A 26274-nucleotide genomic window follows, 5' to 3' on the forward strand; every position below is an offset into this window, starting at 1 on the left:
TATACTATCAAGATGAGTATGATTGCAAGAACTAATGCCAGGTAGAATGGGGGAAAAGGTATTGTCATTTCATTTTGCTTTTTCTTTGGTAGAAATTGGTGTCAGGTCATATAGAAATGAAAGAACTGACTACCTGTGACCTATGCACCTGAATTCTTCATTTAGAGAGATGTTGTATATCTGGTGTCTGTTTCTGCACATCTGTTGAATGACTTTGTCACATTTCCTCTTCCTCTTCCTTCCTATAAGGTGCTTAAGGCCTAGGAAAGTGGAAAGGGAAAGAAGCTATTTCTCTGAGAAAGAGAAGACTTGCTGTTACTGTTGAAAATATCTGATCAAGATAATAGGCTTCTCTGTATAACAGAGTGGCAAGTCACAAGCATGGTTGGGTAACTTGGAGGGTTGTTTGTTGAGTTAGCATGTTGGTTTTCCTGAATATCAATTCACAGGGATTTTTTTTAATTCTAGTGTAGGACCACAATTTTTATTAAATTATGGTAAACAGAGAATCTAAGCTAAAAATTAATGTTACAGAAACTTTGGGAATTTGTACAGCAATACTAAAGAGTTATTGGAAATTTAGAAAAAACAAACAACCCTCCATATATAATAATTTTAAAGCTATCTGAACCTAGACTAGAACAGGATTTAGGGTTAGATTTGGGCAGGGGTTTGCTGGTAAATATTTAGCAATCAGCTCTCAGGATGGCAAACAAGCAAAAACCTATGTTGCAGCTGGGTATGGTGGTACATTCCTGTAATCCCAGCTAAACAGAAGGCATAGGTAGGAGGACTAAAGTTCAAGACCAGCTTGGGCAAAAATTTGAGACCCTACCTGAAAAATACCTAAATCAAAACAGGTGGGAGCATGGCTCAAGTTGCAGTGTGCTTGTGTAGCAAAAAGGACACCCTGAATTCAACTCTCAGTACCACCAAAAAAACAAACAAAAACCCTTGGTTTGTAAACCCTCCTCCTGGCTGATGTCAGGCTACCAGCACAATGCCACTGAACACAAAGCCAGAAGAGAAACTGAGGACTGGCCCAAGAGGGCCTGTTTCAGCACATTGTGGAGGGTTATTATGGAGAGACAAGTTCTGTTCCTGGCTCTTGTGACAAATTGAGAGCACCTCAAAATATATTTATCCTTGTGGTTGGTGAGGAAGCAGAAAGCAAACAGAGTGCCCAGAACTGGGCAAGCCTTCAGTGGGACTGACACAGAAGTCATCATCCTCTGTGAGCTGCCTTCTCCCCACTGCCACAAGCCCTCATCCTCCTCTAGCTCCCCTTCTGGATTTTGATGGGCTTCCAGTGCTGAAATGGCGGTCAGCTCAAACATTGTTTTCACTTTTGATGAACAAAGTGCAATATGAGCTTTTTCTGAATTAATAGACATATTATTACATGCATCCATACATGTCCTTATGCAATATGTGAATATACATTCATTCCAGATCTTTGATATTTATTTGATATTCTGTGAAACAAGTGGTGCTTCTATTTTTTCTTTCATTCGCATTTCCTTCTCTTGAGAGACCTTTTTATGCCCTTCTCGAAGCACTTTCCCATCTGTCAATTATTCCACAGATTATTTTTCCCTTGGCGTTTCTCCTTCCATTGCTGACCTTGTTAAGGATCCACACAGAGCAACTAGCTGTCCATAAAGGATCAGTACACCTGAAAGCGGGTCTCCATGTACACCCAGGTGTACATGGAGCTTGTGTGGGGTCTTAGAGTTAAATAACAGAAAAGAAAAAAAAGAAAATAATATCTTCTATTGAGTTAAAATATGAAACAATTTGTGAAGCTGAAATTAGGTACAAATTAATAGAAAACCTTATGTCACATTTTCATTAGTTTAATAATTTCCAACCTGTTTTTGCCTTTAAATGAGATTTATTTTTAAAGTCTCTCAATTTAAAATTCTGCCTCAAGTTTTCTCCTTCTCTTGAATGTGTTCCATTTAGCGTGGTTCCTACAGGACAATGTGTGCATGTGTTTTACTTCTGAAATATATTTCCTTAAATTCTTAAGTCATTTGACAGTAAGTTGTGATCACAAGGAGTATGCGATGGGGGAGTTATTGCTTTCCCTGGAAATATGTGCCAGTAGCCACTCGTTAGTGTTAGTTTGGTTTTTTGGGGTTTTTTTCTTTTTAAGAATAAATGGTAATGGTAAACTTAAAAGAATATATTTGCTTCAAGTTTCTCAAGAAAGGGGGGCTGTGGCTTGCTCAAACAGATAACTTCTAATAAAATCATTCAAACCTGCCAAATACATTGCCTATTTGGCCTATTCAGTGTGCATAATGTTAATTTACTGTGCCACAATGACAGTGCACCTTAGCTGTTATTAGGGAAAAGCATAATATATTTGATTTCCCTTTATTAGTCTCACATTGCTTATAATTCAGTGAGGCTACCACATTCTCTGGGCAGGCTATCAAATGGGATGTTGTAATGATTTCCTTGACTAGTAGAGTCGATGAAAAAACACCAGATCTGTCTGTAGCTGTTCTCCTTTTGAATTTGAAATTTGCACAGCATGAAATCGTTCCTCTGTTATTCTCTTTTAAAAACTAAAAATATTCCTTTATATTTTAAAGAGTGGACAATGCCACACAGAATCAGTTAAATAAATGGTTTTTAAAAAGCGTGAATATAAGAAAATCAAAGAGAGGTCTTGGATTTAATTTTGAGATGCCAAGCAGGGGCTATAGTAGATTTTGGCCTGATTTAAAAAAAAAGATGGTTTAACTTGAACCTAACATCTTAAGTATGCTTGAATGCCTTAGTTTTCTGTACTGCTTTGCAGTTCATGGAGATGTTGAGGATGTTTTCTGCTTTGTAAAATGTTGCTTACCAAAGTTATCTTTGGAATAATTCATCTTACTTAGAAAATATGATCTCAGAACCTGTTAGTAGTAATTTTAGCAAGATATATATGTATCTCAAAGTGATCTACAGATTCAATGCTATCCCTACCAAAATTCCAATGTTTCTTTGAGGAGAAATAGAATAAGCAATCTTAAAATTCATATAGAGTCATAAAAGACCCAACATAGCCAAAGTAATCTGAAGCAAAAAAGAAAAGCTAAAGACATCACACTTTAGCAGACTTTGAAAGCTATTAAAAACTGTAATAACCAAAACAGCATGGTACTGGTGTAAAAGCAGAAACATAGACCAATGGAACATGATTGACAGCCCAGAAATAAATTCACATATTTATAATCAATTTATTTTCGATGTATGCCAAAAATGCACAATGGAGATAGGATAGTCTCTCCAATAAATGGTGCTGGAACAACTGCATATCCACATGCAGAAGAATGAAATTGGACCTTATCTCACAACAGATAGAAAAATTAATCAAGGTAGACTGAAGCCTTAAATGTAAGACCTACAATTATAAAAGTACCAGAAGAAAACATAAGAGAAAAGCCCCATAACATTGATCTAGGCAAAATTGTCTTGGGTATAACTCCAAAAACACCACCAAGATGAACAAAAATAAATAAAAATGGTAGTATATCAAAATAAAATTTCCTGTGAAATAAGAGAAACAACAGAGTAAAGAGACAACACACAGATTGGGTGAAAAATATTTGTAAACTATACATCTGATAAGGGTCTAATATCCAAAATGTGTAAAGAGTGTAGCTTAATAGCAAGAAAACAAATATCTGATTAAAAATGGGCAAAGTACCTTCCTCAAAAGACGGTATACCAATAGGTAACAATTATATGAAAATATGCTGAATATCACTAATTATCAGGAAAATGCAGTCAAAATAATAGAATAATTCTTATCAAAAAGACAAAAAGTAAATTCTGACAAGAATGCTAAGGGGAACTTTTACATACTGTTGGTAGGAATGGAAATTAATATAGCCATTATGAAAAACAATATAGAATAAAATAAAAATAGAATTATCCTATGATCCGGCAAGTACACATATGAGTATATATATCCAAAGAAACTGAAGTCAGCTTGTCCAAGAGGCATCTGCACTTCTGTGTTCAATGAAGCAATCTAAGCATCCATCAACAGATGAACAATTAAAGAAAATATGAGATACATACGAACACACACAATGGATACTATTAAGTCTTTAAAAAGAAAGTCTTTTCATTTGTGACTACATGGATGTACCTGGAGGACATTGTGCTAAGTGAAATAAGCCAGGCACAGAAAAACAAATACTGCATGATCTCACTTCTAGGTGATATGAAACCAGTAGAAGTAGAGAGTAGAATGGTGGTTTTCAGAGGTTGGGGAGTAGAGTGAGTAGGGAAAGGGAAGATGTTGATCAAAGTTACAAAGTTGCATGTAGACAGGAAGAATAAGCTTTAGTGATCTATTGCATGTAATTAATAATGAATTGTGTATTTCAAAATAGCTTAAGGATTAGATTTTAAATGTTTGTACCACAAGAAAGTTTGGTAAGTATGCAAGATGACAGATACATTAACTGGCTTGAGTTAATCATTCTAGAGTACAGTCACAATGTCACTTTGTACCCCATAGACAATTATTTATCTATTAAAAATAAAATGGATGTGTTTCATTATTATTCACTCCCTATCACTCTTATTTTCCCACTTCCCATAGTCTCTTCAAGACACAACAAAATGCACTGAAAACTGTTGAACAATATAGGGTGGGGGAGACAGGGTAAGGAAAAGTAATAGAGGGGGTTGGACTGATTAAAGTACAATATATTTACAGGTGAATACCAAGACAAAGGACCACTGAGCAATGAACAGACACATAAACGATGACAGACAGGAACGTTAAGGGGAGAGTCATAGAGGGAGGAGAGGGTAAAAGAAGAGGATAAAGGAGGCTGAATATGGCTGCAGTACCTTTTACACATGCATGAATATGGAACATTGACATCCCACTGGAATCTGTTGAAGACATTTTAAGAAGGGAGTGGGAGAAGAGGGAGAATAATGGAACAAATGAACTAAACCAGGGTACAATATATGTATGTGTGGAAATGTCACAACGAAACTCCATATATTATAAGTGTCATATATTAATAAGAATACTTAAAAAATAAGATAAAGTTCTCTTCAGACCTTAAAAATAAAACAGAATTTTAAAAGTAAGTAGTAACAGTTTAAAACATTATGGTGAAATTCTTTGGATGGAGTGAGTTTTCCTTCTGTACACTAAATTCTTAAAACTTCATGCTCCACATACAACTAAAAGGTAATACCATCATTGTAGCATCATTATATAATTCAGTTTCTTTCTCAGCAGATATTTATTGAGCAACTCCTAGGTATGTGTTGTGGAGACATGAACGTATATTTCTGTATATTGCCAGCCAGTGTAGTATGGTAAATGCTATTCTTGACACATGTAGTAAATTATAATAGAATTATAAGGTAACATGATATAACTGATACATACAATGAAATTATAGAAAAAGGAATAGTGAATTTACTGAGTAAAATTGAGTTAGAGTAAATTTAGAATACTCTGTGCTCAAATAATGTATCTTAGACAGATAAGTCTATATTAAAATCATGTATTATTAAAATCAAGACCTTAACTAAAGGATCGCTCAATGCTGTCCTTTAATTAGCTATGGTCAAGGCTACTTTGGAGCACACAGTTGGTTTTCTGCATCCCTTCATCCTACAGCTAAAACAGGCACAGGAGTGCATTGCAACACTGTTCCGGGGGAAGGCGGAGGTGGAGTGGGAAGGAAGGCCAAGGATGCCCAGGGTTCTGAGTTTCTGTACTTAGGATTCTATTTGAAGTTAGTGGCGGATGTGTATGTTCCACAGTCTATCAGCCCAACGACAAGGTGGTGATGTGCTTGTCATTGTCCCTTTTCTGTTTTGTAAAGGGATGGGTAAAATAATGAGTTTCCTGCTTTACGTTGTAAACATTTGAAATTTCTATAATGTAAAAGGACAGTCCCATCCTTTCTGGAGAGTGATGACTTTGATGTGGTTTCCTACTTCTAGCTCTGAGGAAAAATGGTATCACTGAGTTATGAGACATCTGCCAGTGGTTGTTGGCAAAGTAGATGAAAACAGTATGAACTGCTTTCTGGTAATATGTACATGTGTGCATGTATGTATACATCCTAATATTTCTAATATATATATATATATGTATTTCTTTACCTCAAAGAAATCAGCCTTGTGACCCAGGACAAGAAATCCAAAACACAAAGACTACCCAGGCCATAGATTAATTAAGATTTTAATTAAAAACTTAAAAATATTTAATGACATTTTCTGTTATTACTTTTTTTGATAACTATAATTTTGGATATAAGTAGAACTCACATAAGACTAGAATTGATGCAGAACATAAATAACATTTCAAAGAATAAGTGGCAACACTAATTCAAGGACCTGAGCCATGGTTGTATGCATGTTGCTATTTCCTGTTTGATATCTTCCCTTTACATGTTATGCCTTCCCCAATGTGTCACTGTCTGTGTTGAGCTTTGAACTTCCTTAACCTTTCAGGCACCCTTGATGCTGTATCAGACAGCACCGAGCACAATACCATGCATGCACTCAGCTCTCAACAATCATTTGTTAGTCTGCTAGTTACTGACTGCTTGCCTTCTTACATTTATACAGCAGCTGAACATCTGGACAGATAACCAACAATATAGCAATTCTGTATTCAAGTACTTCCTATAGTTTATTTAGTATTATTTTTATGATTATTTCTCTGTCTTTATCTGCTTATTTGAAATAAATGCAGAATAAATAGCTGTCAGTTCAGTTTATCTAGAGGATTAGCTAACATAGTGGCATATGCAGAAACCCTAATTGGCATTAATTTATTTATTCAACAAATATTTATTGAGCTTACGAGTGCCAGCCATTGAGCAAAGTGTTGGGGATGAGAAGATAAACAAGGAAGATGGAGTCTCTGCTCTGTGGAGTTTTCAGACAAAAACAGTCAATTTCAGTGTCATAAGCCAGGTTCAGGGTTCTGTGGGAACACATCAAAGGGTTCCTGTGTCAGATAGAAATAGGTCAGCTACATGTAGCAGAAAACCTAAAGAAGTTATTTAATTTTTCTCCAAAATGAATGTCTGAAGGTAAACAGACAAAAACTCTACAGTGTCAGGGACTACTTCTATCTTATTACTGCACAGTGTGTGCTCTGCGTGGCCAGTATTCCCAAAGTCACCTCGTTGTCCCAGATGGCTTCTTCGACCACATGTCCACATGTGGCTAACAAGAAGGAGGAAAAAGGAAGAGAAGGGTAGGCTTCTTGCCTGTTTTTCACATATTGCTCAATCTACATTTGCTTATGTCCCTTTGGCCAGAACTCAGTCACCTGGTAACACCACGCAGCAGGGGAAACTAGGAAATGCATTATCTTATTCCAGGTGGCCAGGAAGAAGAGGGGATAATACTTGAGAACAACTAGCAGATTTTGCCCCAAGATTTCTGGAAAAATTGTTACCTATATGGAGAGCGAAAGGTAAGATTCTCAGAAATACATACCAGTGTGTCCTTACAGGAGGAAAACATTCTAGAGAAAAAGAACATCCCAAAGAATTGAACAGTGAGAAAAAACGGTTTTTTCACCAATCATGATTAATCATTGCATGACAGTTTGTACTTTTTTTTTTTTTAAGAAAAGAGGTGTGGCTCAGGTTATATCACAGGGAAGGGAATGGGGCTAATATTCACATAGGATTGTGGTCGAAAGGGCCAGAGACCCTCTCAGAAAAGATGGAGGTTATAAGAAGGGTTTGCAGCAATATTGGCTCTGGTGAAGGCGTGTTCTTGAGACATTCACAGAAGGGTGCATTCATTCAGGGGATATCCCAAGTTGTAGATTCAGAGGCTAGCCCATGTCTTTCAACACCTCTGGTAGAGTCACATTCCAGTCTCATTTGCATTGTAAATAGTCATGTTTATTAAAATGCGACAAATCTGTAGAAATATTGAAAACATTTATAATATGTTAGATTTACATTATCAGTCTGCTTTGGTCCTCCCTTAATTTTTATGTTCAGCCTTATAAAATTAGTCTTTTGTCTACTTGAAACACATCTAACAGCAAGTCTTGTTTGCACGTTATTGTAATAAGTCAGCGGTTAACACAAATAAAAACAGCAAGTGGAACATTTTTAACTACCTTAAATACAACGTTATTTGGGAAAATATGTATTTTTATGTTTTTCTAATTATTTTAATACTGAGCTTGCATTAAGTTTTGATTCAGTTTTTTACCCACAAAATGAATGAAAGAATCAAATAGTCCAACACATTTGAAAATAAGCATACCTCAGGCTGAGTGTGGTGGTGCACACCTGCAATCCCAGATATTTGGGAGGTGGAGGCAGGGAATCACAAGTTTGAAGCTATCCTGGGAAAAGGTAGCAACACCCTGTCTCAAAAATAGATAGAATAAATAAAATAAGTAGAATAAAATAAAAAGTGGTTCAAGTGGTAGGTCCTGGGTTTAATACCCAGCATTGCAATATACATTTGTGTGTATGTGTGTCTATAACATTTTATGTCTAAAGTCTGGTTTTAGGAAAGTATCTGGTAGAAAAGCATGGTAATTCAGTTTCTTAAGCATTTTTTCACATTCTTCCTCAAATACTATGAAGTTCTAACTTTTCTCCAAGAAAAGTGTTCTATGATTGATGGCTGGCAATATGATTTTTATGTTAAATAGAGTATTAAACCATTTGATTTGGGGTTCATCTGTAACTGGTGAGTTTAACAAATGCCAGAAAGATGAGAACAAAACTTGTAGGTCTTATTTTTCTGGAGATCAATGTGTCTTGAATGGGCAATTAGGATAGATTAAATGGATCCACATTTAACTGTGATCACAATCGAACCTCCATTACATTTCCAACACATAAGTCCTACCCGCTTATGATGTATTTTGTCGTTAGCTTGAATTCTACAAATGGCCTCTTCTGATTAAAATTAATGGTGAATAGTCACAGACATTGTGGACTAAGCATGTTGTATTTGACAAATTTAAGCCACACTTCCTTGTTGTCCAAGTCACAACGGAGCAGCTATTTTCATGGATGGGCTTTGACTCACACTTAGAGGTGCGTGAAACACCAGGAAGTCTATGCTGTGCTAAAACCTGGTGCTTTCACTGGTAAACTGGTGTCCAGAGGGGAAAGGGTAGGCAGCCTTGCTCTGTGCTTGTGCGCGAGGAAAGGTGACTGAGAGTAGCAGGAGGATTGTAGGGGCAGATGACTGGACCCTTGGTGGAGCACATCAGCAAAGGTTAATATTGACCCTCTGCTTAAAATCCCTTGAAAGGTCTACACTAGTGTAGTACACTAAATGTGAACTACACTAGGAACAACAACAGAAATCCAAGGAGCTCTTTAAAAAAATGTCTTAATTAGCTCCTCATGGGCTAAGAGATGGAAATTATGTGAACATGAACTTGACCTCACTCTTCCAGCCTCATATCTTGCCATGTCCACCTCCAAGCCCATGCTGCCATCATGCTCAAGCGTGTCTTTCCTCTCTCCTTATGTTTTTGTGCCATGTCTTTCCTCTGTGCCTCATGTTCATGCTGTCTTCTTTCTGCTTGAAATATTCCACCCCTTACCAACACCAGGCTAGGCCAGGGGCCTCTCTATGATATGCTCCAATAAACTGAGCCCCTCCCCTTCTCCCATACATTATTGTTTGTTCTTGTGTATCTGTTGTCCTCACTAGACTCTGTCCTCAACACTAAACATTTAGAGAACAGCCAGTGAGTTTGTCAAATGAATAAATGAAAGCTTTGAAGAATATGAGAAGTTAGAAAATAACCCAAATAACTATAAATCAACAATGACCTGCTCTACAAGAAAGTAGAACAATTGTACAGATAGGAAAATAGGTTTATATGAATGTGAAAATTTCCAACTTAAGGCAGTTGTTTTAATAAGTGCTTTGGATTGTGGATTCTCTTGGTGAACTTTCTGAGACATATACCAACTAGTGTTATTTGATATTTAATATTTCACTTCTCTAACATCAAGTGAGCAAGAGAAATGTGTACTTGCTTTGACAAGCTGATTCTGATGTCTTATTCACAGAAGCTCACTTAACTGATGTCTGCTACAGTACTATAATGTCTATAAGGAAGAATGCTATTTTACAAATTGAGTTTCCAAGTTACATTTTGTTTATTGGATTAGGCTTTATCCTTTTGTGATTAATACAAGAAAGCTTAAATCTGAATTACAAGTTTTGTATATATATATACATATGTATATATACATATATGAATTCAATTCATGAACAAAAACAACAAAATAAACAGAATATTAGACCTCAAGTTTATTCTGACTATTTAACCTTTCCCTTTACACCCATGGGTAACTGACCATTCCTTGGTGATACTAGGACAAGAATTCTGGTCACCTGATTCTTACTTGCAGGTGAATGTGAGTTCTCAAACAAGGAGAAATGTATGGAGACCTTATAGGTTGCAAAGAGGAGATGTACCCTTGCTATCTTGAGTAATAGGGCTTATTAATAAAGTTGAAACAGTGGCCCAAAAGCCTGGCCATTTGCTGCTTCTCCCCTGTGCTTTTCTCTTCCTGTTTCTAAGCAATAGGGCTCTAACTGGGTCAGCGACTTGGGAAGCCTTTGGAATAGACACTAATGGGGGGCAACCATTATATATGATTTTGCAACCCATTACAGTCACCTGTAGGAAAAATCTCCCAAAGTTCCAGTGACCCTTTGGATAGGTTACAGGTCCTTGAGCTCTCTGGGCCTGACCATTGTGGGAAATAAAAGACATTAATGTAGGATGGGGAAGATGACCTAAATCACAGCCAAATTCCAGTTGAGTTAGTTTGCAAGTGGGGGTAAATGTTCCTCCTATAATAAACTACCCACAAATACCATTGTGTAACCTTTGGGAAAATCATTGGATCACTATCAACTTGAGTTTGTTTATTTCGAAGTACTGCTGGCAATGATACTCACCCTTCCCAGTGGTTGTGCACGTCAGTGGTAATGTATGTTTAGTAACCATTGCTATGTAGGACTGTGGTTATTATTGTTACCAGAATATTATTATCAGCTACTACAATTAACATTACAGCTATTAGTACATAAATTTATTTAAATTACCGCTATTGTCAGATGCTTGCGTTTGTAATTGAGTAGTTTTCTCTGCTCAGTGAGATAACAAGGGAGAGGACTTTACAATTGATTTGCCAAAAGCCACAAAAGTTCTCATGCGTGTAATGGTTACGATCAAGGACTTGGTGGGAATTAAGACTATTTTCTAGATGTGACATCTTAAACAAGTTATTTAATCTTGCGTGCCTCAACTATCTCATCTATAAAATGGAAACAGTATGTCCTATTGCATAGATTTCTTGTGAGGATGAAATGAAATAGTCTAAACACTGCTTGGAACAATGTGTAGCACATAATGAGCAATTAAGTTTTCTGTATTAAGCTGTTAATATATTAGATTCTCATATTACCTTGTCAGATAAGAACCATAATTATTTTTATTTCATGAATACTAGAACTAAGACTTATGATTTGCTGTGTTAGTGGTAAGGGAACTCAAAACCCTCTCTCAAGCTGGGAACCTTTGGCTCACACCTGTAGTCCTAGCTACCCAGGAGGCAGTGATTGGGAGAATCTTGGCTCACAGCCAGCAGGGGTAACTAGTTCTTGAGATCCTATCTCAAAAATACTCAACACAAAAAAAGGGCTGGTGGAGTGGCTCAAGTTGTAGAGCACCTGCTTAGCAAACGAGGTACTGAGTTCAAACCCCAGTACCCTCCCAAAAGAAACCATGTCTTTCTTATTTCCTTCCTTTTTTAATTTCCTCTCTTCCTTCTACATATACTTATCTATTGGGCTTGATTGGAATACAAAAAATCCTGCTTAGTTAATTGGAATTTAGTCCAATTCCTTTTCTTTTCCCACCTCCCTACCAAAGCAACTGTAAGAAATTGCTCACTCACATATCTTACTCCCATCGAAATAAAATCATATATTTTTGCCTTTTGTGACTAGCCTATTACTATTAGCTGTCAGGACCAAAGTTCCAAATTCCTCATTTCAGTCTTCATCTTTGAGAAATCAGTAGGGTGAGGGAAATGAGAAGCAGTGTTTACATAAGTGTTTATTGGACTTTTCTTTATCATCTTTCAGGTCTTATAGAAATTTGCCTGATGCACCCCCTTGATGTGGTGAAAACCAGGTAAGGTTCTGCATGAACAAGTTTTATTGACTTTGGCTGATATCCAAATTAAGATCTGTCAGAACACTAAATGCTAGAACTTGTCCCAGGCTGGTAGCTTCTCCCTATAATGACAATTATATTTGCTTTTTAAAGAAAGTTTTATTTGACAGATAAAATGTGAATAGTGAAAAACATTTCTGAGTAGAGGTCATCAGAAGGTATGCAATATTTTATTGCCATCATGACAGTCATAAGGTATGATTTGTGGTTCTACTGGCAAACAAGGTAAATTTATCAAAATGATGTAAAAACTAAACTTTATCCAGTGAATTATGATAGCAAATTTTCATTTGGCATTGCATATAACAGATTGCTTTTTAATAGTCAGCATTTTGATGTAAGACTTGCTTCTTAAAGTTGCTTACAGAATTTATTCCTACAACTCTGTGCCAATACAAAATGTGGTATTTCCAGGAAAATGCATTTGCTCTTAAAAGGAGATCCAAATCAGTGCAATGTATTGAATCTATTTACCAAGAGCAAAAACAAGAATAACAAAAGCTTTGAAATTTAATGTGATGTAGAACACTTAAAAAAATTAACCTATGGATGAATTACTGAACTCCCTATTTTTAAAAATTGGAAGTTCTTTGTAATGAAATATTCTATTTTTTTGCATCGTATAAAACGCAAGAGCAACATGCCTAAGTTGGACTCTAAGATCAAACCATGCTATGCAACATTGATAGTTGAACAAATCATTACTACCTCCTTTAGGAAACACTTGATGAGTGAGACTGGTCATTGGATGAACATGCTGTTTAGTCCACCTAAAGAGGCTGCAGAATCCTAAACTGATTGCTGAATGCAGGAAAAAATAACTGTAATAGGCAAATAATGCCACATTTCCAATAAAGGTAAGGGAGATGGGAGTTCAGCCTCTGACAATACAAAGCTGCTATAACAAAACACCATAGATTTGGTGGCTTAAGTAACAGACAATTATTTCCCATGGTTTTGGAAGTTGCAAAGTCCAAAATCAAGGTAGGGGCCAGGTGGGTTCTTAATGAGGGCCGTGTTCCTGGCTTGCAGACAGCCTCACTGTACCCTCATGTGGTGGAGACAAAGCTGTTTTCCCTTCCTGTTCTTATAATGTCCACTGATTCCATCATAGAGGCTCCACCCTCATGACTTCACCTAAACCTAATCATCTCCCAAAGGTCCACTTCCAAACGCCCATTTTGGGGATTTAGGCTTCACTATATGCATTTGGGAGGGAAACAAACATTCAATCTATAACAACTTCGGTCCCCAAACCAAAATAGAGAAAGAGGAAAATCACAAATTATATTCAAATTCAAGACATGTGTACTCCTTACACATCTTTTTAAAGGCTTCAGAAACAGCAAAACTCTCTAGCCTTCCTTTCTTAGATTCCATGTTAACTTTTCATTGAAAAGACAGAATATTGTTGCTAGTCTCTGAGGAATACATTGTCTTTTTCATTTAAGGGTGATTTCCTAAATTTATAGAATGTTTAAATGATCATAGAGAATAAATAAGAATGATTTAAACAAGACATGCTATTAAAATTATGGCCACTCACTCATTCACCCAATCCTTCATTCATCCAATCAACAAACATTAAGTAGCTAGTGTGTAGGTCCCAGGCTAGCTCTACCCTTAGAGAGCTCACAACCCGAGGAGCTATGCCATTTCACTGGACTGGAATTGAATTGTATATTTGAATGGGTGGAATCATATATTTCTTCTAATAGATGTGCCAAGTAACTGGGACTTTGAATATTCTTCATTATATAACTGTTTTCACTAAAATGCTATTCATTAATTGGAATTGGTCATATACTCTTGCCTATCTTGAAAGGGGAGGAATAAAATAATCCTCCCAGGTACCCTGGAGAGAGAGGGGAACTGGATTCTACATGGTATTCGACCTGCATAGCAATAGAAAGTAAACAGAATAAATGCCCCAATCATAGAGTAAACTCTAAGCACAAAATTGTGCATCTGCCTTTGCAACAGAAGTAGAATAAGCAGGATGGATGGGGCACTAACACAGAATTGACAGTGAATGACAGGCGCTGACTAAAATGCTAGAATCACTTCACTTTTGTATTCTATAGGAGATGACTACATTTTTTAAAGTGTAATGATGGACTTTTTTGGTAAAGTCTTTTGAGGACTACAAATCACAAAGTGAACAACTACACAGTGATCTGTGAATCTTGTGAATACATCTCACCCGTGCATGAAAGCTTTATCACAGTTATTCATTTATCATATTTATCCCTCTCAAAATGTTGTAAGTTATAATGTTTTTCTTAAGGTTACTATGCCTTTATTTCAAATTATATTATGTGTTAGTCCTTCAAGATGAACTTTTTTGGGGGAAAAAGAGTACTGGAGTTTTGAACTCAGGGCCTCAAACTTGCTAGGCAAGCACCCTACCACTTGAGCCATGCCTCCATTCCTTTTGGCTTTAGTCATTTTTCAAATACAGCCTCATGCCTTTTGTCCAGATGGCCAAGGACTTCAGTGCTCCTATCTCTACCTCCCAAGAAGCTGAGAAGATGAACTATAAAATGCCAAATTCTTGGCACTTTGTCTACTCAGACTCTGGTGGCATTATTCTAGGCTATTTTTTTTTTTTTTGCCAATTAAAAAAAGCCTCCAAAACATTTGCTTTTAACATGCCTTTTCACCCAAAAATGTGGCTACGTTTTCCTCCTGAGGACGTTTCCTCATTCATATATGTACTAATTTGGTAGAAGGGACAAGACAGCACCTTAGCATCTCTTTCATCAGGGCACTAATCCCATTCATGAGTGTTCACACTCATAACCTAATCTGCTCCCAAAAGCTGCACTTCCTAACACCGTCACCTTACAGGTTAGGATTTCAACATGGATTTTAGAAGGACACATAAAAGCATAACAATGAAAGACTCAGCTCATGGAAGCCATTTAGGTTGACAGAAGCCCCATTTTCATAAATGCTTTCCCGATCCTTGTGGCAGCAAGTATAGAGCTGAAGGGTCTAATACTGGCAATTATAGTCCTGACTAAAAGTGTCATTTCCTCCCCAACCTATGGTTAAGAACTAGTCACTTGACCACACCTGGTCAACCAGAAAGAGAAGTGTAATCCTCTTGGGCTGGCCTGAAAGAGGGGACCTGGGTGTGAGCATGCCACAGGCATGTCTGATCTAAACCTTATAATCATAAACATCATTCCCTCATGCCCACAAGCTCCCATTCCAGATATAAAGACCCTTGACTGTTACCTGTTCCTTTGGGAATTCATTTCCATATTTCTAAATCTTATGCCTGTACTGACTGCATAGGTTTGGATAGTACCTGCTGTCCTAACTCATGTCCTTCCTAGAACCGCACAGTTACCTTATTTGGAATTAGGGTCTCTGCAAATGTAATTGGTTAATATTAGTTATACTAAAATGGGGTAGATCCTCAATCCAATATGACTTATATCCCTATAAGAATAAAAACTTTAAAAAAAAATCATGGAGTGAAGACAGCCAGATTATGCTGAAGGCAAAGATTGAAATTACACAGCTGTAAGCTAAGACACACCAAGAATTGCTGGAAATTCTTGTTCCATTGAGGAATGGAACAGATCAGGATGCCAATAAAGCATGTTTTCTTATTTATTAATTTTAAATGTTATTTGTAATATTTATAATTATACCTTGTATCCACTTCCCCTCCTTTTATCTATCCTATTATTCATCAATAATCAACTGTTTCATTATTTTGATTATGAAAACGTTGTTCACTACTGAACAAGGTGGTGTTCAGTGCTTTGTTTTCCTGGAGTTAATTATTGCCTCTTATTTTCATTCTTCAGTCCTTTAGAAGATTATTGCTAATTGTTATGTCCTCTCAAAAGCTTCTACAGGTTCCTTTTTTCTACAGTTTTTCACATTTTCAGACTACTAGCAAATGACATGGTGGGGCTTATTGAAGATGGGTTTTGTACAATGAGCTGACTTTTCTGGTGTCCCTCTCTTCAGGTTTTTAGGGAATAGCTTCCTCTGCTCTGCTACGGCCATCCTCCCTCCATTCCCGTCTTAAGAAAATGTGTTGATATTGCACATCTATGGCTATTTCCTGCCCTAGCCTCTTTGACCTTATGAGTTTATACTTATTTATAGTTATGATTCTATTACTAGCTGTATTAGTCAGGGCCCAACCAGGAGAATACACCCACTCCAAGTATTTGAAACAATGGAAATTTAATGCAAGGAATTAGTTACACAGATGATAGAACTGCCGAGGAACCAACAGAAGTATATGTGGCAACCCAGTGATTAGTCATCGCACCACCACCCAGATTGGCTTGACAAAGGAGGAGTTGGTATTGTCAGCCCTGATAACCCTGATGAGAAGTTAGAACCATGGTGAGTCTGTCTAGCTTCAAAGGAGACCCAGCCACTGCCAGATCCTCTGACTGAGGCAATGAAGGATGTGGAAAAACCTTGTTTCTCCCTTCTCCCTACCTTCAATCTGTTGCACATCAGTACTCCTACTTGCTGAACCCATGGAAGCTGGGAGGCCCGTCCTTGCAGAGCTTAGTGCCTCCATGTTAGAGCAGAGCAGAACAAGGGAAAAATGAGAACTGGATTTGAAGACAAACAGAACCAGAACTGCTGTGCTGTCACTTTAGTAAGCTGTGAAGAAAGAACTAAAATAAGCATGCATTTCCAATCCAGCTTGTGGAAACAGAAACTCATGTTGTATTTTAAGAAATGATTCAAAATTATAATTGATAAACCTCTAAGGGAAAAGATTTCAGGCACTGTGACACTTGGTTATATAGGAAACAGCTTATTCTGCTCAATGTAAATGTAGGCCCAAGGACAGATCTTACATGAGCAGAGGCCAGTCACATGACAACTGGCTCATTCTAAGTGTCCTCACCTAGATTTAGCAGAGTATATTTGACTAAGATGCTGAATATGCGGCAGTTTCATAAAATCAAGGTCCTTTGAGATTCTCCCTGAATAATTTGTTTTACCATTTTGTTTATACACAAACAGAACTTTGTGCGTAATTATGAGTGGGCCTCCCCATTAAGAACCCATGGCTACAAATGATAAAAATGATGCCATTCACTTGTACAACTAGGAGGGTCAAAGGGTAGGTTTTGGCTTCATATTCTTCTGGTGTTCAAGTAAAGTAATCAGAACATTCTTTCTCTTTCCCTCTCTCCCTTCAGGTTTCCTTTTCCCATATAGGCTTCATTTTTGGCAGCTTCCCTCACTTGGCACCAAGTAGTCCCAGCAGTTTCCAGATTATGTGGTCTTTAGTGTTTGTTTGTGTAGTGGTTAATAGCCTTGGCTCTAGAGTGAAATTGCCTGAGTTCAAATCCTGACTCCTTTACTCATTACTGTGTGACATCACTAAGTTACTTAACTTGCCTGAGCTTCATTTTCTTCATCTCTAAATGGAAATAAGAATGGTATCCACATTATTGTGAGAGATAAATGAGCATTACATACATATACATGCATACGTGAAAGCATAGCGCTTAATCCTGGATGGGCAAAGGAAACAAGAATACAAGGACAAATGGAGTTTTTAAGGTAGCCAGGGAAACATGAGGGAGTATACAAAGTGTGGGAGAAGGGAAATGTTTAATATTTAGTCAAGCAGTTTCAAGTTTCTGGGCCGGAAGATGTGTGTTATATGAGCAGTACATTTAAATCCTTTCTCAGAAGGTGTTTGCAAGCTGAGAGTCCTTCTGGGTCTGGGGACAGGCGAGCATTGGTTTAGTATGTGTTCCTGTTGATGTCATTCCACACATCATTTTAGTGCTGTGTGCTGACATTATTAAGGTATTCCCTATGGCCAGCAGAGTATCTGGCCTCCATAAGGTACCCTGTGGATGCTATTGAATAAACGAGTATTTGTTAACAATCAGAAATAATAACCCTTTCCGTTCTGTGACAAAACTGCATTGTCTAGAAAGTAGGCAGATGTGTTATCTTCATTAAAAAGTAGAAGATTTCATGGAAGAGATGGAAGTACATTATATGCATTATGGAAATATTACAATGAAGCCCCTTTGTACAATTAAGATACACTAATTTCAGAAAAAAAAAAAGACCATAATTTCCCAGGACAACCTGGATAGCTATTTATTCTCACCACATCCTTTCATAAGGCTTCTTTTTCCACAGTATTAGCTATTTTGGAGTATGGGCTAGAGAGTTGACAAGAAAGGCGAAGATCTCTTACTGTGATCGTTCTGATGCCAGTCTTTCTACCTTTCCTATTTGGATAGCCCTAAGGAAAGAATGGAGCATCCCAATCCACCTGTGGTGTAAATAACCAGGCATGTCCTTTGACTGAGAGTCAGATAGAGAGGCAGGCCTTTGAGGGCATTGCCGACCCATAGAAAGTAGGGAATGGAAGATGTCATGGAAGAGGTAGGAAGTATGAATCTGTTGAAATAAAAAAAGGAGACATTACTTGATGGGATGGTGGGCAAAAACATTTCAAGCCTGTGGCAGAGTCTCAGAGGCTAGAATGGGGTGAGAAGATTTCCTTTGGGTGTGCCCAGATGAGAAGGAGGATTGAGCCAGGAGAGGGATCACACACAACAAGATCTGAGACAGAAAGCAAAATGATGACTTCACAAGAACAGTGCTGGCCAGTACAGATGAAATGCATGACATGCATAATTTTGTTTTCTAGGAGCCACACTTAAAGAAAAAAAAACAAGTAAGATAAATACTATATCTTATATAAAACTCATATTATCTAAAGTATTGTCATAATAACATGTTAACCAGTATAAAAATTGAGTAGTTCCCATCCTTTTTTCTTCATGCCAGGTCTTTGAAATTTGGTGCCTGTCTTACACTTAGATCACATCTCAAGATTGACTAGACTGCCACATTTCAAAGGCTACATAGGGCTAGTGGCTTCCGGATTAAACAGCACAGGCATAGAGTGCAGTAGGATCAGAAAAGGCTTTTAGGGAAGAAGGTGTCCAGTGGTTCCTTTGTAGGGTCCAAGATAGGGGAAGGTGGTATTATTACATATGCCTTTGTAGTTTTATACCTGTGTGGAGAAAATAGGATTCAAAAGCCACAGGGAATTGTGGGAGTCACAGTCTGAGGGAGTTGCAGCTTACATCTCTTTCACATTTTCATTCTCAGGGAGGAAAATGAATCACTGTACTTCAGAAAGAATTACTGAGATTCATTCTGTTTCGCCCTAAGACATTCTTCATCATTTTTGTTGTTTCATATTTAAATTGGGCATAAATCAGGTGCAAATGAATTATGTAAGGGCTGATCTTTTAAAAGAACTAGTTGTCAAAGAACTACACATTTTCTTGTGGGTGCTGGGAAGGTGAGCCTATAGCTCTTATGAGCCTACTATAGTTACAGATTGGTCAGGAGTGGACAGGCCAGTACATATCTTGGCTTTCATCCTTCCTCCCATCAGGACTTAACTTGCACAGAGGTCTTCTCATACTTCTCTCAAAACATATTAATCACTGTGTGAATTCTGACGACTCAACATGTGTTGTTATGTATACACATATGGGCTTTACTCTGGTGGTTGAGATTGACTTTCATACTCCGTCAGTGGATCCCAAACCCCAGGCCTACTGAATCAGAAACTGTAGGGGTGGGTCCTACCAATATTTATGATCAACAACCTCTAGGTGATTCTTAGGCTACAGGCCCAAACTGGCCACTCAGTCAGCCCATGAGAACTATTGCTGGATAATCTATAGGCAGATCTGTAAAAAGTCATGTAAAGAATGCCTTAAAAAAAGTGTTAACTGTCTCATTAACCTGTGGTTGTCATTTAGGTCATTTATGTAAACTGTGTTGTTAGCAAGCAATGACAGTGGAAAGTAAAAAGCTTGTCTTGAAGAACTTATTTTGTGACTTGCAAGAGTCATATGGGAATATATTATCTAGATCCAGAAACATCACAATTTATCCTACTGAGTGGGGTCACAGTGGCAAAAATCAATACCTGGGGATGGGAGAGAAGCTAACGTTAGTTGCTCCAGAGGCAGCTAACTGACTCTGATGGGTAAAAATGATTTAGAAGCAGAAGCCCATCACAAACTTTGTTAAAAAGAGAAATCTGAGGATGGGTTATGATGAGAGGCAGCTTTGTGGAGAGCCCAGCAGAGTGAGGAACTGAAGCCTGAGAAGCATCCACAGCCCCCTTTTACCAGGGAGGAGGGGAAAACAGCAGTGAACTTTAAAATGAACATTTAATGTAGAAGTTGGAGAGGGGGCGTTGAACAGCCATTAGGGCCAACAGAACAGTGGGATGGAAACAAGGAATGAAGAATGTTTTTCCCCAATAGATTTTTTTTCTTTTTTTTGAAAAAGAATCCATTTTAAATGAGGAGAAAATATTAGGAAGAGGTTAGGATAGGGTATCCAGTGGAGCCAGTAGGGCCAATAGGATTAAAAAAAATAGCAGAGCGGCTGGGAGGATTATTTCCACGTGTTAGTGATTTGGCAGTGGTATAAAACATTAAGATCACATTCAGGGTTAGACCATGGTTATGGCTGATTTCTCAGTATAGATAGAAGTTAAGGATGAGACCACTGTCATGGTTTGTTCCTAACCATGGATAGAATATGTCTGAAGTGAAGCAAGCAAGAAGAAGAACCACATTTGTATAAACTGTGTTTTTTTATTGGGACTCTGTCATATTGTTAAATCAATCCACAACCACATGTAAAGCTATGGAATGGTAACCATGTCCTCAAATACATTGTGAGTGTCACTTGAACTTTGCTTTTGAAGCCATGTGACCATAGCATGGTGCTATAGTTTGCATCTGGAATGCCCCCCAAGGCTGATGTGTTGAAGGCTTGATTCCCAGCTGGCGATGCTACTGTTGGTGGATGGGTTAGAAATGTTAGGAGATGGAGCTTATTGTAGGAAGTACCCTTCGAAGGGCATATTTTGTCCCCTGCCTCCATCCCCTTCTCTTCCCGGCCACCATGAGAGGTGTAACTTTACTCCAGTACATGCTCCCTGCCATGATGTTCTACCTTGTCTTGGGCCCAAAGTGATGGGATCAAACAAACACTAACACTTCTGAAGCCACGCACTGAAATTTTTCCTTCTTTAAGTTGTGTTGTTCCCAGGTATTTTGTCACAGTGATGAAAAGCTGAGTTTCTCTGGGGTTGGCTTTATTTCACTGAAATATCTCTTTGTAGTTACTGAACCAGAGCAAGAAAGTACCAAGTGGTGGGAGCCTTACAACTTTATTAATGATGCCAGTCTTTTCCATGCAGTCATCAGTAAAGATTTTATTTGTCAACATAATCAAATCAAAAAGGTGCACAAGATGGGTAACATGTTTGGAAGAGATAAAGGTGCCAGTTAGCTATGCTCTGCATGGCACATCGTAGGGTTGCTGTGACTACATGTTAAGTGAACATGTTTAAAGTGCCATTTGCTCCCACCCAAATGCTTTATTCTAAGTATAGCTCATCATTGTCTGTAGCTGCATGACAAACTTTAAAAGAGCACATTTGTGCACTGACTATAGAGTCCAAGCTTGACCCTACACTAAAGAAGACAGTCCTGTTCCGTGCACTGTTACAGAATGCTGCACGTCCACATTCTAGGTGTGTATATCTTTCATGAAGAAATCAGACGGTTTGGGGATGATAGACAGGATCCCCATGCAGAGACATTAATATGACTTCTGGGACTTTTACTTCGATAGTGTTCTTCCTCTCTTTGGGATAGCCATTGTTGTAGCCAAACTCTGGAAGGTTCAGAAGGGTCTACAGGAGAAAGTCTTGCCCCTCCGCAGCCCTTACATTTTGGTGGTTTTCCCACTGAACTCCATGCACACTGGTATTTGCTACTACTGGACAATATGATTTCTCCAGTGGGCAAATAATGAAGAGGAAGTGATAAAGTGCACACTGAAAGACCTGACAATTGCACAGAGGGAAAAAATCCTTGCCTTTTTTATTCATTAAATTTTATTAGATTATATTCATTGTACAAGGGGCATTCATTGTGACAATTCCAAATAGGCTTGTATTGTACATTGGTTAATCATCCCAACTGTCTCTCCCCCTCAGCCCCCTTCCTGTCCCACTTAAAACAATTGCAAGAGGTTTCTTTGCTCTATTTCATATAGGTATATGAAGTCTGTCAACCGTATTCCCTCACCTCAATCTCCTTCGTTCACCCTCCCCCATCCCACAATTACCCTCCCCACTGTACCTATTTTACAGTCCTGTCTTTTGTTATTAATATCTAAGTTGATGTTCAAAGGGATTTCTCAATGTATCCCTGCTGTGAATATACTTAGAGGTTGAACAAACCAAACCCTTGCTTTGAAAAAAAAAAAAAGGAATCAATGGCTCACGCCTGTGATCCTAGCTACTCAGAAGGCAGAGATCAGGAGGATCATGGCTTAATGCCAGCCGAGCAAATAGTTGGTGAGATCCTGTCTCAAAAGGGCTGGTGGAGTGGCTCAAGGTAAAGGCCCTGAGTTCAAGTACCAGTACCGCAAAAAAAAAAAAAAAAAAGAAAGAAAAGTCAGCCAGTTCTCCACACATAAAGTAACAAATTTATGTTAAATCAACTGTAACTCACTTTATAATCTTGAAATATTTCTAAATTTATTTATTTATTATAAATGGAATTCCTTTAAAATCATGCCCCAGGGGAACATGCTATTTTTATGATTCACATTGTGTAACCTTTGTAAAGTGTTCAGTATCTTCATAATTTGTGTTTTAGCTAAGTTTTTAAAAATAAAGATTGAGTGACTATTTAGAGCACAGTAGGTATTATGCCTCAACTAATTAATTGGCCATAGAAGATTCTCCCTTAGCTAATAACAAAAAGTATGTTCTGTTTTGATTTTTTTTTTCTGCTCAATTGTGAAGCCTTCTCCTTCTGTAATGATCCCAGCCAGAGAATAAGAAAGAAGAGAGACAATGCGTTCTTCATTCCTGTCTGCTTCTGCAGACTTTTTTTTTTAAGCTGAAAGGTAAATAATTCTTAAATGGCTTTCCTATGCCTGCCATGGGAAAGTGAGTTACTTCTAACATGAGCATCAGCATGAAGACCATTTCTTGTGCTTCCCCACCCCCAGTCTCCCTCAGGGTTTTGCCCCACTGCTGTGAAAATTTAAACAATTTCATTAATCTGCCTATTTAGCCAATGTGGATGACAAGTTCTCCTATAATGAGATATCTTGCTTAAGCCATAACTTAGATTCAGGTTTGGAGTTGTAATGTAATACAAGTTAATATAAGAATAAAAACTAGGTATTATTTTGAATTAAAAATAAATAGGCTATGTTTCTAAGTATTTGTGATGTGACCAAAAACTTTTCTCAGAAAATCTTCCCTTTTAAGGGCTAGTGTTTTGGGGGAGAATTTGGAACTAATTACCATGTGTACTAATACCATGTGTATTTTCAGTCTATTCGAGGGCTATCTGCCCTTGATTTAATTTCCAGGACTAAAGAAAAAAAAGGTAAAACATAGGTTCACACCATCTATTTTTCTATTACAGTTATTTTAATTTAAATGACTTCTAGTTAAACTCTAAATGATCTGTCATCAGTTAAAACAAAACTATCCTATCAGAGTGCTTGTTCCTCAGCTGCTCCCACAAAGAGCAGGTATCTGTCCAAAAGGTAGAAATGTTCCTTAAGTCATGGGAGGAAGGAGGATGAAAGGAGGAGGTGAAGGGGAGATGAGTACAATCGAAGTACTTTATATGCATGCATGAAAATAGAATAATGAAACTCATAAAAGATTGTTTTTAAAAGGGAGGGGAAGGGAGAATAAGAGAGTAATAGAGGGGATGAATTTGATCACAGTACATTCTATGCATGTATGGAACTATCACAGTGAAACCCCTTTGTACAACTAATATATGCTAATAAAAAAAATCATGTGCCATGGAGAAAACACATTAGATACAGACTTGGGCTCCTCCTGTGATGTGTGTGAGAAAAACTGACAGCTTTGAGAAAGAGGCTATTTGAAATGAGAAAGTGCTAGCTACCAGCTGAACTTGACCCACAGGCCACATGTCTAGGAAAGCTGCAATCAATGGGAATGGAGCCTCATGAAGTCCAAAACTGTGGGTATTCTAGCACAGCTGAAACCTCTGGTTATCATGGATACTCTAGAAGATTTTTATGAAGCCAGAATAAGAAAACATAAATTGTTTTTAACAAATACAAATTTGAGGCTAATAATCTAACTGTGAACCTTGACAAAAAAAGCAACAATGCTAAAAAAAAATGTTTAGCATTCTTGGAAAACTGATTAATTCTCAGAATATTCTTGTTGAAATAGCTAAAATAGCCTGTATGGCTTTTGCTTTGCAGTCAGGGCACAGCTGAGATTCAGTTTTGACATAATGAAGAAGTTTGCAAGATGATAAATAGAGCTGGATACAACTTACATACTCTGAGCCAAGTTCCTACAGGATAAAATTTTCCCATTTGGGGGTCATTGAATATTTTCTCTAGTGAAAGTTGTGTGAGTGCCTAATAGGTTACATACTTCCCTAATACAGGGGAAAAAGCTTGAAATTAAACTGAATATCATCAAAATTTAATAATCAAAGTTTATCTGGAATATTCATTTTTCTTATGAAAAAAACAACAACCCATTGTAGTAAATGTCTCATTATTAAACCTAATTCAGTATTGTATTTAGCAAAAATAGGCTTTAGAATTTAAGTGATCTGTTTTTGTGTTGTTTTAAATGATCAAAAGTAGTAAGTATTCATTGGTATTTTTTAAAAAGTTGAATTGGTTAGAATTCTGACCCATTTTCTTCAGGAAGGACAGATTAGCAGGCCTGATCCCTTTGTGGACAAGCTGTCAGTGTCCGGAGGAATGTGTGCACATGCATCAACCACAGAGGTCACAGGTCACTTGGAAAGGTATGCATAATGAATGCAGGAGATCAGCATTCTAGGTTGACCTTGGGACTCCAGCCATGTGAGTCAAGGGAAGTGCTCTGGGACTTGCCTCCTCACCTGAAAATTGAGGGTGTTCCCTGACCTGACCTTGGAGACTTCTTCCAATTGAATAGCTGTTTCCCAAGCTATATTTCCATTGTTTATAAAAATAAAGTGACTTTTGAACATATCCAGCAGTGGGATTTCTCTATTCTTAACTCACTGAGCTCTCTCCTGTCTTGGGACCTGTGCACTTAGTGTCTCTTCTCTTCCTGGAATGACTTCTCAGCCTTCATACCTCATCTCAGCTGTCATCTCCTCAGAGAGCCTTCTCTGGCTGCCTCTTCTCCAGTGGCCTCCTGTCTGTCTCTCTTTCTCATTACCTTATTTCTCTTTGTGATAGTTTTCCAATCTCATCCAGTTTATGTTTTGTGCACGTTAACTGTCCACGTCTGCTGGAATTCAGGCTTTCTGAAGGCAAGGGGCCTTCTTTCTCTTTTTCATTAACGCACGTGTGAAGAGTCACCAAGAGTGTTTACGCCCAAAGTAGATGCTCAGTAAGCACTTGGTGAATGGATAACTCCATGAATGCAGTTGAAAAATGGACGTGGCATTATATTTTCCAAATTATATATTTGGAAAAAACATAAACAACACACACACAAAAGTCCTGGTTTTGTTCTGATCATGAGGTGGGCTTCATACATGGTCAATTTACAGATTTTATGGCTATTTCTTTGGCTATATAACCTGGGCATTTTAGACAGCATAAGTTGTGTTTTCTTCATAATTGTACATGATAGTTTTATGTTCACTGTGCACCGACTGCTTCTTTATTAACCCTAATACTACGAAAGTGCCTTCTGGACCCAGGATAACCAAGTCTTTCTCAGTTCTGGCCGTTCTTCTGCACTGACGTCCAAGCCTCTTTCATCTAGTCCAGTGTATGAATGACCTCTCACCCCTTAGACTGGAAGGAAGAGACCACTGTGCTACATGATGCTTGGGTTGGTAGACATAATACTAGGACAAGTGGGCTTCTTGAGGCCAACCTGGATGCCCCTGAAGGAAATGATTTAGTACACACACTATGGT

General features: G+C 37.8%; 1 protein-coding gene across 7 annotated transcripts in view; it reads left to right on the forward strand.

The window, feature by feature from the left end:
• Slc25a21 (solute carrier family 25 member 21) overlaps window positions 1–26274 on the forward strand; it is a 468932-nt gene that overhangs the window by 261518 nt on the left and 181140 nt on the right. For all 7 annotated transcript variants that reach the window (XM_074068137.1, XM_074068136.1, XM_074068135.1 and 4 more), the window contains one exon: window positions 12160–12208. In XM_074068137.1, the coding sequence (XP_073924238.1) occupies window positions 12160–12208 (49 nt within the window). The remainder of the gene's footprint in view (window positions 1–12159; window positions 12209–26274) is intronic.

The sequence above is a fragment of the Castor canadensis genome, chromosome 3 (assembly GCF_047511655.1).
Source record: "Castor canadensis chromosome 3, mCasCan1.hap1v2, whole genome shotgun sequence".
NCBI classification, from domain to species: Eukaryota; Metazoa; Chordata; class Mammalia; order Rodentia; family Castoridae; genus Castor; species Castor canadensis.